General features: G+C 42.3%; 1 protein-coding gene across 1 annotated transcript in view; it reads right to left on the reverse strand.

The window, feature by feature from the left end:
- The window catches only part of igf2bp1 (insulin-like growth factor 2 mRNA binding protein 1), a 39,432-nt gene extending 27,988 nt beyond the window's left edge, over positions 1 to 11,444 (reverse strand). Inside the window, exons 1-2 of the mRNA XM_063471115.1 lie at positions 11,270 to 11,444; positions 10,065 to 10,125 (exon numbers count right to left, since the gene is read on the reverse strand). Of these exons, the coding sequence (XP_063327185.1) occupies positions 10,065 to 10,125; positions 11,270 to 11,444 (236 nt within the window). The remainder of the gene's footprint in view (positions 1 to 10,064; positions 10,126 to 11,269) is intronic.
- Positions 11,445 to 13,898: the final 2,454 nt, after the last annotated feature.

Consider the following 13,898-nt stretch of genomic DNA (forward strand, 5'->3'; position numbering starts at 1 on the left):
TTTGCAGATTTCCACTTGATGTATAGAACAAATGCTTTAGCAACCTGGCTAGCCAATATTTGCAGGGAAGCTTCTGCTTTGCTAAAGAAACGCGTTATCTGTAATAAAGGCATGTATTATATTTGGTTAGCACTGGTTTTGTGGCTTGTTTTTACTAGTTGGTAAAGTTTTAGCTTAGCTTTAGCTTTTCAGCCTAAGCAGTCAGCTTCTAAATATATATGTCATATAATAAATAAAAATGAAAAAGGTTAAAAAAAAACACATTGACAATATTGTCAGTCAATAACGGGCCATAGTACAATTTAAGCAATTCTTTACAGTGCTGTAAAATCATTCAAAGAGAATAAATACGACATTTTTAACAACTACAGACTAGATGTACCAATCTTGTGGCAGCACTGCATTCTCTCTATTTAACTTGACTTTTCTTTTCTGTTTTCGTTTTCAGTTTATTGATTTTATTGCACACAATTGGTCTAAATCTTTGTGAAATGGTTTAAATAGTTTTTACTCTTTTCTTCCTTTTTGTTAATAAATATAGCACAATTGTAATCATATGCAATATACAGCACTAACATTTTGGAGGAATAATAGGTGCAGTTCATACAACTTCAGTACCCGTTCGACCAAAGTGTGGGCTTAAATGTGCACGTTTTAGTTTTTTAGAAAAACTGAAAAAAGCAAGTGACTAAGAATGGGGGGGGGAAATCTGTCCTATTTAATGCCATAACTGTGTGCAAGTGAGGCAGGACTCACGTACATGCGCACACACACACACACACACACACACACACACACACACGTAAACATGAGGGGCCCCATCCACCATGCACACCCGACCCCTGGCCCCAACAACCCTCCTCCCTTTCCTACTTTCATTGTCTTCTTTTCTTGATCACTCCTTCTTCCCCCCACCCCTTCAATGTGTGTGCACCAACTAATGTAGGGAGAGGACAGATGGTTTGAACCAGAGAGAAGAAACAATCAGAATGATGGGGTGGAGGGGGTAGGTGGGGGTCTTCTTAAAGAGACAGACCTCATTTACCCCTTCACCTACATTACACGCGTGCCTCCACTGTCCTCATCCCTTCATTTTTACACCCTCTCCTCATCTTATTTTGGCTTGGACCTTTGTAATTACATTCTACATTAATATTGTTCTTTAAGTTGAAATGTCTTTTCTCTCTTTTATAGACTTAGAAATGAAGAACCAGTGGTTAGCTAAGTTTCTTTTTTTTGCCTTTCAAAATAAGAAAGTAAAGGAAAATGCATTCTTACATCTTTAAATTTGGCTTAAGCTCACATGTAACCATTTCTATTGCCCAGACTGCTCAGATAACACTGCTAATGCTGCTTCTTTCCTTTTGTTACATTTGAATTTAGAAACAAACAACAAAAATCTTACAGAAGATTTTAAGCAGTCATGGGCCAGGAAACAGACCAGTTCATATCATAGAATTGTGCATGTAGAAATTAAACTTTTCATAGTTGGCTCAGTACAGTTTGTTTTTACAGAGAAAAATATTTGAAATCGAAATACTTTGCACAAAACACCATTTCTGCATGTATGCTGACAGAAATAATAACTAAACGGGATAAAACCATTAAATAGCTCCGGCAACACAAACACCCATATGAAACAAAGCTTTTACACAGACAGGAAGACTTTCAGCATGAATATATACGACACCAGTTTGGTCCAAAAATGTAGACCAAGTGAAACCAGTTACTGCAAGAACTCAAATATCACAGTCATATCACACACTGCAAAATGATTTTACGTTGTCTGATTAGATCATTTATGCACTAATTAAAGTTAAAATAAAGCACATTTTTATTCATTATTAGCTTTCATAATCAGCGGTTAGATTTTCAGAAAAATAAAAAAAGATCCTACTTTATAGGAAATTGACTTCACTGTAGTTCCTATTATTTCAATGCAGTGAGCAAAACCTAAACTTAATGAGCATCACCAAAACATTTCTATATTCACCTAAAAGAAAAACAAAGAGCAGCGCTTTGTGCGCTTCTGTGTGACTACAGTGACCCTCAATGACTAAATACCCTCATTAATGTTTTGCTATTCTCACTGTAACAGTAATGAAACAGAACACAGCTGAAAATTGAACTTCCACAGTACACCCAGTCTGGATGTTGGAATACTTTTCATAGAAGAGTACAGACTGCACTAGATGCACACAACAGCAGCTCTGTGAAATTACATCCGACTTTTTAATCAGCAAACGGAAAATACTGCTAGCTTCCATTTAGGTAAGACGGCAAATTACTAGTAGTAGTATAGCAGTAGAAATTGTAGTACTGATGTACGTTAATACTGTTGCTGCCAAGCGAAATGTTTTGTTTTTGTTTTTTTAACTGTAGCTTGAATAATTTGCATGTCAGGAGCAGATTGTATCTATTGCAGGAAAAAATGAATTACACAAGTATGTGGGACATTATCTCCCTGCAGTAGAACAGAAGTATAAAACTGGTGATGAATGGCAGTTAGAACAGTAAAATGATTATTCTTGTTTCTGTGAAGTTGTAACTGGCATAGACAAATGCTGTCCTTCATCTCCCTTCGCGTAGCTGCAGTTGAGTTGAGAAATCTATTCATGCCGTCTCAAAATTATCCACAGCTATTCTTTTAGTTTGAATGCACGGTTTACCTCTCAGTGCATCAACCACTGCAGAGCAGCAGCAGTAACCTGTCTAATCAGATTACAACTGAGCTATCCCTCAAAACTGTTTGTCCAACATCCCCGAGCAATGCAGTTCAGCTGACATCAAAATTTAAACCACATTCATCCTCCTTCCTGTAACTCTCTCTGGATCCTTTTGGTTTGTCTGTCTGCTCCTCATTCTCTTACCCGGTCTCAGCTCTTGTGCAGACGGGGCTGAAATGGTTCGGGGATCACGGCAATATGCCAAAGGCAGAGCAAGAAAGAGAGGCAAAAAACAAGAGGGCGAAACGAGCACACTGTACCAGAGAGTAACCAAAACAGCACAATGAAGCCATGAACACGCTGAGCAGAGAGCGAGCGAGCAGAGAGCGAGGATAAAGTATAAAGTCAGAGCATGCATGTGGGTGAGCGAGGCACAGTGCTGCTACCAGACGATTGGTCGCACCCCTCTTGCTCCCTCCGCCCACTTGTCCCCTCCTCCTTTGCCAGCCATGAGAGAGGAGGAAATAAAACCATAGCTCGCCTCTCTCCTTCAACTCTGTGTACTGCTGTGTGAAAGCGCTAGCCACACACATCCAGTTCCTCACATGCATGATCGTTTGGGTGCATTTAAAGCTGCGGCACACTTTACATGGGGGAAAAGGCACACAGCTTCAGCTAGGGAAATTACACAGAGGGGAAAACACTAGAGCAAAGATTTACACACACTGCATACATTTCATAGCTAAGAAAAAACAAAGAAATTTGCTCAAAAACTTGAATGTTTCGATAGCATAGTGTTCACTGATAAACAAGATCTATATTCCAACAAAGCTTTGTCAGCAGATATTCAGGTATCTGATATTTTAAACACTGCTTTTTATGAACAGAGTTTAACTGTGGTACAAAACCTACAGCCCCATCACGGATTTTCTGGGCTTACCAGTAGTTTACAAACTCATAACACACATTTTTGGACGCTAATGGAGTTAAAATGTCACTGACTGATTCCTTCTCTGTACTCCATTCACTGCCCATACAATTTTGTTAGAATCATGTAGAAAATATAACATTTGCATTCATGTACCTTATTGATCCAAATGCTGGACAAACCATTCGCTTATTTAAGGAGAAGAGAATACTGGCTGGTTTAGCAAATTTACCTACGAGGCTACAAATGACCAGAGATTAAACACTGTGGAGGAAAATGGTAAACTTGGGCCATTCTGACATTCTGAATAATTTGGGGAGAATAAAATTGGGATGTTTTACACAGTCATCATCTCTCGATGGGAAAGGGTCTGCTTAAGCTGTATTCAGACTACTGGAAATACAACTTGTTAAATTTAGGAACTGCTTAAATAGAAGCTGTCTGGCAGGTGAAGTAGGCTAAGAAATGTCAAAAAGTATCCTGTTACTTCTGGCATAAAACCAATACAGCACTTCATACAAGCGTAACAGTCAAACATGGTGTTGGAAGCATGAAGACTATGACTGTTTTGCTGCTTTCAGGACCTGGATGACTTGTAGTAATCGATGGAACCATGAATTCTGCTCTCTATCAGAAAATCCTAAAGGAGAACATCCAGCAGTCAGATTGTGCACAGAAGCTCAAGTCCGCTTCAGTTATGCAGCAGAGCAGTGATCTGCAACATACCAAAAATTCCAGCTTTGGCAAAAGCTTTTTCACACCACTACATGTTAGCTTCACCAAGAGATTCAAACTTTAGAAGCAGGTGGGACACAGTCTGAGGCCATGGTTCTGAGCCAGAAACGGATAGATTGTGCGCTCTGGGTTCAGAACAACTTCCTTCCTCGAGGTTGAGCTCGGGTATCTCAGGGTCGTGTTCATGAGTGGGGAAAGAGTAAGACAGAAAATTGATGAACAGACTGGTGTCTGCAGGAGAGGCTGTACCAGTCTGTTGTGGTGAAGACACCAGCGTCATGGAGAAACTGTGGATTATGGCCACAGGCTGTGGGTAGTCACCAAGATTATGCATACAATGGCAAAAATTAACTTCCTCCAAGGGAAGTCCAGATTCACCCTAAAGAGCCCACAATGCTCACTGGACTGGTCGTGTTGCACGCAAACGGTGATGTCACCATAGCTCCATACCATTTATACCAGTGCTGAGGGCATGAGTACTAGTCCTGCAGTATTTCCCAAACAGATGTCAACACTCAGACAAAAAGGTTTTTTCCACAGAAAATCACCTCTTTTCAAACTGTTGCAACATCTCCCTCTAAAATGATGGTCACATGATCACACACAAAACTGAGGACTGCACAACCAGCCAACATGATACCAAAACGCAGCTAGCACTACCGGATGTGACATCACTTTTAGCGTGCAGCAAAACTTGAGTGAAATGGGCCCATTAGAGATTGTTCTGAGTGCTGTCACTTGGGAGGGGCTCATAGTAGAGCTACCGCTCATCCACAGCAAAAAGATCCAGTTAAGGTAGTTCAGGCATCTAATTACGATGGCTTGAACGTTAGACGTCTGGGGCAGACTCAGGACATTCTGACTTTGGTCTTAACATCCCCCCAGAAGACCTGACACAGTGGCCAGGGAGGGGGACGTTTAAACGTTACAAGCCAGGGAGTTTGGGAATCACTAATGCGATGAAGACAACATCACCTAATGATGTACATACAAACTTTGACAGACCTCTTAGACTTGTCAGAAGTAGAAGGGCAGTTTTGATCATGGAAACTGTTTTGTCCACCTCAGAGAAAAAAAAAAAACTCGAGTGGGAAAGTGTTAAGATTTTTCGGGGGGGGGTCAAATCTAAAACCACCTCCTCGTCTTCTGACTTGGACACTTCTTTAAATGCATGCTAAACAGTGCCCCATTAAACCAGATAGCAGGTTTATTACAAAAGCATTTACAGCCAAGCTTGTTGTGGAGATGATTTTATATACGTCAAACTTAATTACAAGAATGGACAAAAAATGGTGCCTAAAATATCTAGAATATAGCTGTTGCATCCATTAAAGGAAAAAAAGGTGGGGGGACACAACATGTACAGTAGCTTCACTCAGCTGCTAAAAAAAAAAAAAAAAAAAGCCAATACAAAATGTGTAACACCATTACAGAAAGGGAGGAAATGACATTTAGCTTTTTGAAGCCACTTTCATAAGAAAAATGGAAGCATATCAGTATTTCAGAGGATGTTCCCAGCCATGGGTTGGACTTTTAACTGCTAACACTGATGTTATTTGGACGTGATCTATCAGTCTGTTTATGGGTCGCAGGAAAACTGGACCGTCATCTTTTTCTTTTTGAGGTTTTCAGTGAAAAATAATTATTATTATTATTATAAAAAAAGATTCCTAAACAGTGAAACAATGACAGCAGATTTGTTGGCATGCTTCATGTGCAGCAGTATTTTCAGGATTCCATGCATTTTTTTTCCTTTTGAAGGAAATGCAAACAGGAAGCTGTAACACATGAAGACTAATGCATGAAGAAAGTAGAACAGGTTGCAGCCTCCAATGCAATTTCTCCTGTTTTGAAATGAGCCAACATCATCATTTCCTTTTTGGATACAAATGGCAAATGGAAAAATGAGTCGAGATTCAAAGGAGACTGGAATTAATTCCCACAATTATGAAATTACAAAATTTTGGTGTGCTGTGCATAATAGCCTCATGTAGCGGTGAAGGCGGGGTGCAAATCCTAGCACACTGAATGCTAAAGATAACATTTTGGTGCCAAAGGTCACAGCATACCAGAATCAGACACTAAACCCTGCCTCCAGAACCAAGGACATACAAAAATACTACAAAGTGGGAACAATAATAATTATTATCATTGTTTTTAGCCACACACTAATTATGGGTGAATTATGTTTATTCAAAATTCCAACTTTTTTTCTTTTTACTTTGTTTGTTGTTTATAGTTTTAGTGCAAGGAAGAAAAAATCTTCAGTGGAAAATAAATAAATAATCGGTCTGTTTTAAAGTACAATTGTTTGCATAAAACTGACCCAACAACTAAGTATTGGCCAATGGCGTCTGTAAATACCATTATATTTCCTGATGTCAGTCAACAGGGCTAATACCAGTTGGTACTGATATTCTGCAAGTTGCCCATGCGAATGTTTAGAGGGAGTGTAATAAAAAATGTGAACTTTGCAGGAATGCACCTAAAATCAAAGGCTAATTTTGATATTTTGTTTGACTGCATCTCTTGTAGAATCAGTGTAAGACAATTATTACAAGACTTCAAAGACTTTAAAAAACAAAAAAGAAACACCATAAATAAGCTAGCCTATAATCTGTAGCAGCTCTCGTTTTACCTGTGACATCCAACAAAACTCTATTTTTTTTAAGTGCCAGGTTGCTGCAACAGAATTTTGCAGAGCATGGGTAACAGATTAAAAAAGACGCGCACACACACACACACACACACACACACCTACCCATGCCATTTATATTTCAACTGGGTTTAACGGGATTTTTGGTGGGCGTCACCACTGATTTGCTTTACGCCAACAGCGAGCATTCTATACATTTCCCCTCTCCAAAGAGGGAGGCTTGTTCTCTCTGAGAACCCACACACACAAAAACTCCCCTCCCTTCTCTCCCCTCTCCTCTTCCTGTAGCTATACAACCCCAGCTTTCCACCTTGCCAAACCCTCTGCAGCCTTACACAGTAACCAAACAGCTCTCTCTGAAACTTACAACTCGTCCATCTTTAACGTCCATACATACAAACGCAAAAGGTACCCGTTCAAAACACGGTCAGAGGTCAGGACAGCCAGGGCCAGCACCCCCTGCGCACTGAGACTTGTGGAATATAAAGAAGGAATTGAACCTTCATTCTTTTAGTTAAGGGACTGACACCCCCACCCCACCTCCTTCAAATAGCCCAAAGGGCTTGTTCCTTCAGAACAGCCGCCACTCCCACACAAACACACACACCCTCCTTGAGGTTCAGAAGCAACTGCAGGAGAGCAGTTTTAGGACGTTTAAACGTATGGACTCTGGCAACTTTCTTTCAAACACGTGTAGAAACGCAAGCACCCCTGAAAACTTTTACTTCCACGTTAGAGTCACAATAAATGAGAAACATTCAAAACGGTATCAAAACAAGCAGCTTATTGAGTGCAAGTAGGTAAAAATAAAATATATGCTGGAATCTATTATTTTGAGTGTTTTTGCCCAAATGCGCACGTCGCCAGAAAACGCCTAATTCGTTGCCCCACAGTCTTTGTTTGACAACTGGAGGATTTTAAACATTTACAAAATAATTTCGTAAAAGTAGCGTTCGCTCAAACAGCTCGCACACGCTTGGATGCTGGAGATGAGCAGATGTTTTTCATAAATATTTAAACGCGATCATTTTGCGACATAATTTGGATAATTTAGCTCTGGCTGACGGACTGCACGAACAGCCATTTTAAGATAGGGCTTCCACAAATACAGTTTTCCGTCATGTTAACATTTTTTCTCATTTTTTTAAATGTATTTAAATTTAAAAGAAAAGCACACACACACACTGGAACACGTGATGTAGGCCACGGGGCGACCCGGGCGCTGACGAGACCCAAACTGACACACTGTGGAAAAAAAGAATAAGGAGCAATCTGTACAGTGGCTGCTTCATTCAAGGCTTCGCCATTTTGCCCTCCATGCCTGACGTGGTGCAACTCCTCTTTGCGTGGACGCACCACGTGTTGTGAAGCCACGAAGGGCCACAAGCTCGTCCCACGGTACCCCCGCACCCACCCACTCACAAATCACCTTTATCATTATGGCTCTTTAAGGTGATCACAGTCAAGGTCTGGGACTCTTCACGCACCCGCTAAGACATCTGAAGGCATTACAGCCTACAGCCATGTTAGCTCCGCGTGTAAGGAGAGTTTGGCAATAATTGACCACACTCGGCCCCACTCATCCACACAAAGACCACGCTGCTGGGATGTCTGTGCCACAGCCATGTTGCAACGTTTTTACTCTGCTTTCGTGGCGCAGGGCGGGTGCCCCAAAAGCCAGCTCAGTTTGAAATATTCGGCCTTTTTCATACAAAACCACGCGAAGAGTGATTACGCCAAATCGTAGCATTTATTAAAAGCCAACAAGTGTGGAAATGGGGTGGAATCTTCTACATTTCCTGGCCATTTTGGCTCATAGTGAATACGCACACACACACATACGTACACATGTGGCCAAATGGCGGAACATGGAGAACTGTGCTCAACTCGTATCTGTGCCAAAGGTTACGGGCATAAATGATGGGCTATAAGAGAATTGCATAGTGCTGTTTGAATGAAGCAGGTCAAATGAGCACAATGGACACCAGTTAGAGCTACTACTGAACCGCAGAAATTTCATTGACACTCACCCAATTACAAAGAAGCCAAAGCTACAGGTACACTATCAGGCTGCCACATAAATGTGTCCGAGTTGGCGTGAAGCAAAAGGCATTTAAATATGAAATATTCACACCCAGCACCTATTCTGGGTTAAAACGAGCATTATATATTTAAAAGAAATACTACAATTAATAAACAGCACAGCTGTGTTTTTAATTGGAAAGACGTGTTATTAATTTAACTAAAAAAATTACAGCTCCATTAAATCACAATTTCCTCGTCAAATACCTTCTAAAAGAAACCTATAAACGAAATAAAATAATCAACACACCGCATTTCTGTCACAACTCACAGTATCATTAAAAACTGATGTTTTCAGAGTGTGTACGTTAAACCGAAGAGTTTTAATAAAAGCAAAGAGCTTGGGAATAATGTGTACAAGCGAATATTATCCATGCATACATTAAAGCACTGAAAGGTTGTCCAACACGTGAAACCACACCACGTAGACATTTCTAAAATACATATGTGCCAGTGTATTTTTTAAATCGTGTTAAAGAAATTGTGTAGTGACTGTAGTGTAAGGAAAGAGTAACTACATAAAAGGCTGGGCCTAGAGCATATAGTAAACCACAGGACGTGCTCACATCAACACTGCGACTTTACGAAGAACCTATATCTACGTGCTTGTTGAGCTCACTCTAAAAACACAGCAGCGTTTTAAAAGGACGAGTAAAAATCCAACCACACTGCACAGAACGGCAGGCACCTAGCTAAAGCTGTCACAGTTCAGCTCCACAGCAATGGCCGACAAAGTTGAGGGTCTACGCTACACTGCCACACCAACAAACACAGCCAAGCTAGCCACTGCTAGCCTCACAATGGCTTTTAACGTCAAGTGGGCGCAAGGGCCGAAATCTGTGTCCTACTAATAGCAAATCATTCAGTGAAGTCGTTGTTTTCACTTATTACCCCATGAGAGAAAGACCCACATAAGGTGATGCAACACATGAAAGGTTTTTTTCCCCTTTTCGTTTTGAGAGAGGAGGGGGAGGGGTGATACAAGTGCTCAATGTACCTTTGCTTCTTGGGGACGGAGTGTTCGACCTCAATACGTTTCCCATGAAGTTCCACTTTACCTGAAAAAAGGAAAACTGGTTCAGAACAAAGTGTGGCTAAATGCTAACTGTGTACTAGCTGCAAAGGCCTACGAAGGGAATCTACTGTATTCAGGGAACACACTGTGGGTTGCCTTGCGGTTCACTTATTTCCAATTAAACCTGGTGATCTTTCAAGCACTCATGAAAAGTACTAAGAAGCAGTTATGTTGAAAGTGCTCAAAACATGCCCTAAAGTCAAGGAGCAAGTGAATAGAGTACATCACGTCACTTTCCGTCTCATAATGCACTGCGTGAATCCCTCAGAAATACCAAGCGATAACTATACGTTTATCAGTTTAACTCTGAGTGGCAGTTAAAAGGTTTCAAGCCCACATGGTTGTAGTGTGAGAGGGTTGTTTGGAGAGTTTGGTGAGGGTTCAGGAAGGATCAGAGGGAGCTGACTGGCATGGCGACCTTGCCTCCTCACGTTACATGTGTAGGGAACCATGAGAAATGGGCCACAGAGCTGTCGCCACGCAGGAAAGCGAGCTGTACCATACCGGGGTAGGTTTGTGTAAATTCTGGGTTGGTCTGAGGCCAGGTTTGGTAAGGGCTAATTTATTTGTTTCTGCCTTTGTCATAGTGGACTCCCGGCTTAAAGGGGGAGGGGAAGCAGCAAGGCTTCATCCTATATCACAAGAGAGTAGGCTACTCTATCCAGTGCTCAGGGGTGCAAGAAATCAAAACGCCTACCACAAGCACACATTAGCTTGAAATGCACGTGCCATAATTAGCACAGTACTGTTAGAATCTCCTTTGATAAATTACAACGATATCAAGGAAAGCTTCACCAATGGCTGTGTTTTACAGTATAGCTTTACACTACGTGCGTCCCTCCCCCTGCAAAAGTTGAATGGCTCCCGTGGGTGTGTAGCTTTCCACGCACTAATATTCCTTATGCTAACACCAATAAAATAATTTCAGGAATTTATTTATTTTTTTAATCTCGCGTGGAGCCTCGGGAGGCGAACGGACAATAAAACTGGGATACACCGCTGAAGGTGAGCATGCAACCGGGGCTGTGCGCCGGCGTCTACGGCTTCCCTATATATAGAATGAATGAAATTAAAGGTGGAAATAAGAGAAGGCTTTTTTTGGTGACTTGTAGTCCACCTTAACTCACCAGAAAATGTCTCGATAGCCTTCATGGCCCAGTGATCGTCCGGACAATCCACAAACGCATAGCCGGTTTTCATTAGAAACTGTCCGGTGTATGGGATCTTGTGTTCGTCAAAGGTTTTTCCTAAGTCCTCGGCAGTCACGCTTTCGCCTAGATTCCCAATGTATAGCTTGTGCATTGTGGAAATTGTTTTCCCGAGCCCAAAAAAAGAAAACAAAAAACAAAGCCCAGAATAACTAAAGATTGGAGCCAGCAAAAAGTTTCTGCTGAATGTGCTAATAGCGCAACAAGATATTGTCACACTTGCCACTCAAACAGAAAGTGTAAATCACGCTAGAGGACAAAAGTACGAAATAAATTTGAATTCACGATGACAAATTCAAATAAAAAAATGTAAAAAAGTAGAATCAGGTGGTAACGTTGAATATTGCTGTAAATCCAGTTGAATAAGTGGAGCAGGAGAAGAAATGAAATCCCCTGACTTGCAGCCGGCCCCAACAGACGAATAAAGCAGCAGCCTATAGCCTCTATCGCGCTGTGGAGGAGGTGGGTTGGACTGGGTGTATTCTGATGATGGGTCTATGGCAGAAGAGTGGGAAAAACTATGGCGGGATCAGATCGGGAGAAATGTTTTCCTCTCTCTCCGCCTCTCTCTAGTTTTCTATCCTTCCCTCTTTCGGCGATCCGCCTGCTGCCGACAGAGGGGTGACGCCGCCCCTCGTCGACTCCAATTCACGGTTGTTTTTTTTTTTTGTGAGAGAGGAAACCACGTGGTGTAGTTGGAGTAGGTAAGCAAGGCGGAAGGGAGGGGGCATCCCCCTCTCATCCCAGGGTTTTCACCAGATGAGCGCGTGTGCGTATATGCGCGCGCATGGAAACAGAAGCCGAGACTCCCAATTCCGTGCTGTACAGTAGTGGACAACAGTGCAGTTTGCGTGTTTTCCTGAGCGGTGGGGGTATGCATCACGATGTAGATGTAGACACCCGCGCTTAATGCGGGCGAATGTGGAGAGTTGCAGCTCAAAGCTGATAGTGGACAGCGTGTGAGCGTCTACTTTGTTGGTATTTATTTTGTTGGGGGGTATTTCCTCCACCCTTCGGTCTAGTGGAAGGCCTCGGTGGCCATAGCCGTTTCACATTTAAATAACAAGGCACCGCCCGCTCATTCTACTGCGTAGCACCCCCACCCCTGTTGTTGCTGTTCCCGCCCTCTGGATGGGTATGATTTGTGCTAAAGTTAAAGAAGTTGTCCTCGTGACGTTACATAAATGACCTATGGTGAACCCATGGTGGCTGTCAAACAGCGGGACGGGGCCTCCATTTTGTTTTAGGGGCCACAAGTGTGCTGTAGTAAGATGGTAGGAAACCCAAGTCCTCGTTTTCATACGTTGTCGCCAACGTCCTTTTCCCCACCAACTGGAACAACGTGTCAGCCATGGCGTCGATGCAGTGCAACCAGGCTACAATCTCGTAGTTCGGAGATGACGTCTCGCTTTAAACACTTTACTGTGTGTTGTAGTTTCCCTGTGAGGTCATGGCTCCCAACAGGCGATACCCAGAGTTAAAGTACAGCGGGAACATGGCGCGCTAGCCTCTTCTCCAGCAATTTCTGCGCATTTCTCGGTGTGAAGCGCACAGGAAGTAATACCATGGCGAAGTCGCTCGCTACGCTTCACACGCACACCGCGCGCCCCTCTGGGTGGATGTCTCCTCAAAATGGAGGCAGTGCGTGATGCAGGCCTGCCTCTCCCCCACTCACTCATCACGCTGGAGTTTGGCTGCGGATATCGGCTCCCTTCTCTCCAGGTTGTGCCAGTCTCGTCTCATGGTTTTCTAATTTTGACGGGCTTGGACTTGGCTTTTAAAGGGCCCCCTTTTCTCTGTGCACGAGGTTTGGACTTTTTAGCCATACTGCACACGCCCGGGGGGATACGTGGCACTCTGGTGAAGCTTGCTTTGGTTAGAAAATGGCTTCCACTCACAAAATGGATCCAAACCCTCAAAGAGAAATGGAGCTCTCGCCAGTAACTGTTGAATCATCAGGAGTGTTTTTTTTGTTTGTTTTTTACAGGGGAAGACATTAAATCTGAAAAGCACATCACATTTCCCCTTTTTTAAAAAAAAACTAGGCCTACTGGCTGTATTTTGTAACAATATATTTAATCCGTGTCCACTTTTTCCTCAGTGTCGTTTGACATTTAGTTTAGTACAGCGATGGTTAAATACATCTGTGCTAACATATTCCTTTCAGGACATGGAATCAACAAATTTGTCACCAGTTTTAATTCAAAGTCACATTAAGTCCACAACTGTTTGTCTCAATCACAGACAGACATCAGTCACAACAACCATTTATTGGAGTTTAGCTGCATTTAAAAACAAATGTTAAAGTGCTCAGTGTGCCGTAGTGCCTCAGTTCACCTTAATTCAGCAGGAAACGTCACAATAGCCTTGGTGGGGTTTTGTCCTGAGATGGATAAGGCACAAAGGACACCTCCACCCAACCCCCACATGTCCATTAAAGCCTCAGCTGTGATTAAGACCAGGAACTAAAACCTGGCCTTCCATACGTGCCAGTTTAAGATTCGAACATAATCTCGTGTTTTTGTTGTGTAGCGTTAAAACAGACACT

Source organism: Pelmatolapia mariae, linkage group LG4, assembly GCF_036321145.2.
Source record: "Pelmatolapia mariae isolate MD_Pm_ZW linkage group LG4, Pm_UMD_F_2, whole genome shotgun sequence".
In the NCBI taxonomy this organism is placed as follows: Eukaryota; Metazoa; Chordata; class Actinopteri; order Cichliformes; family Cichlidae; genus Pelmatolapia; species Pelmatolapia mariae.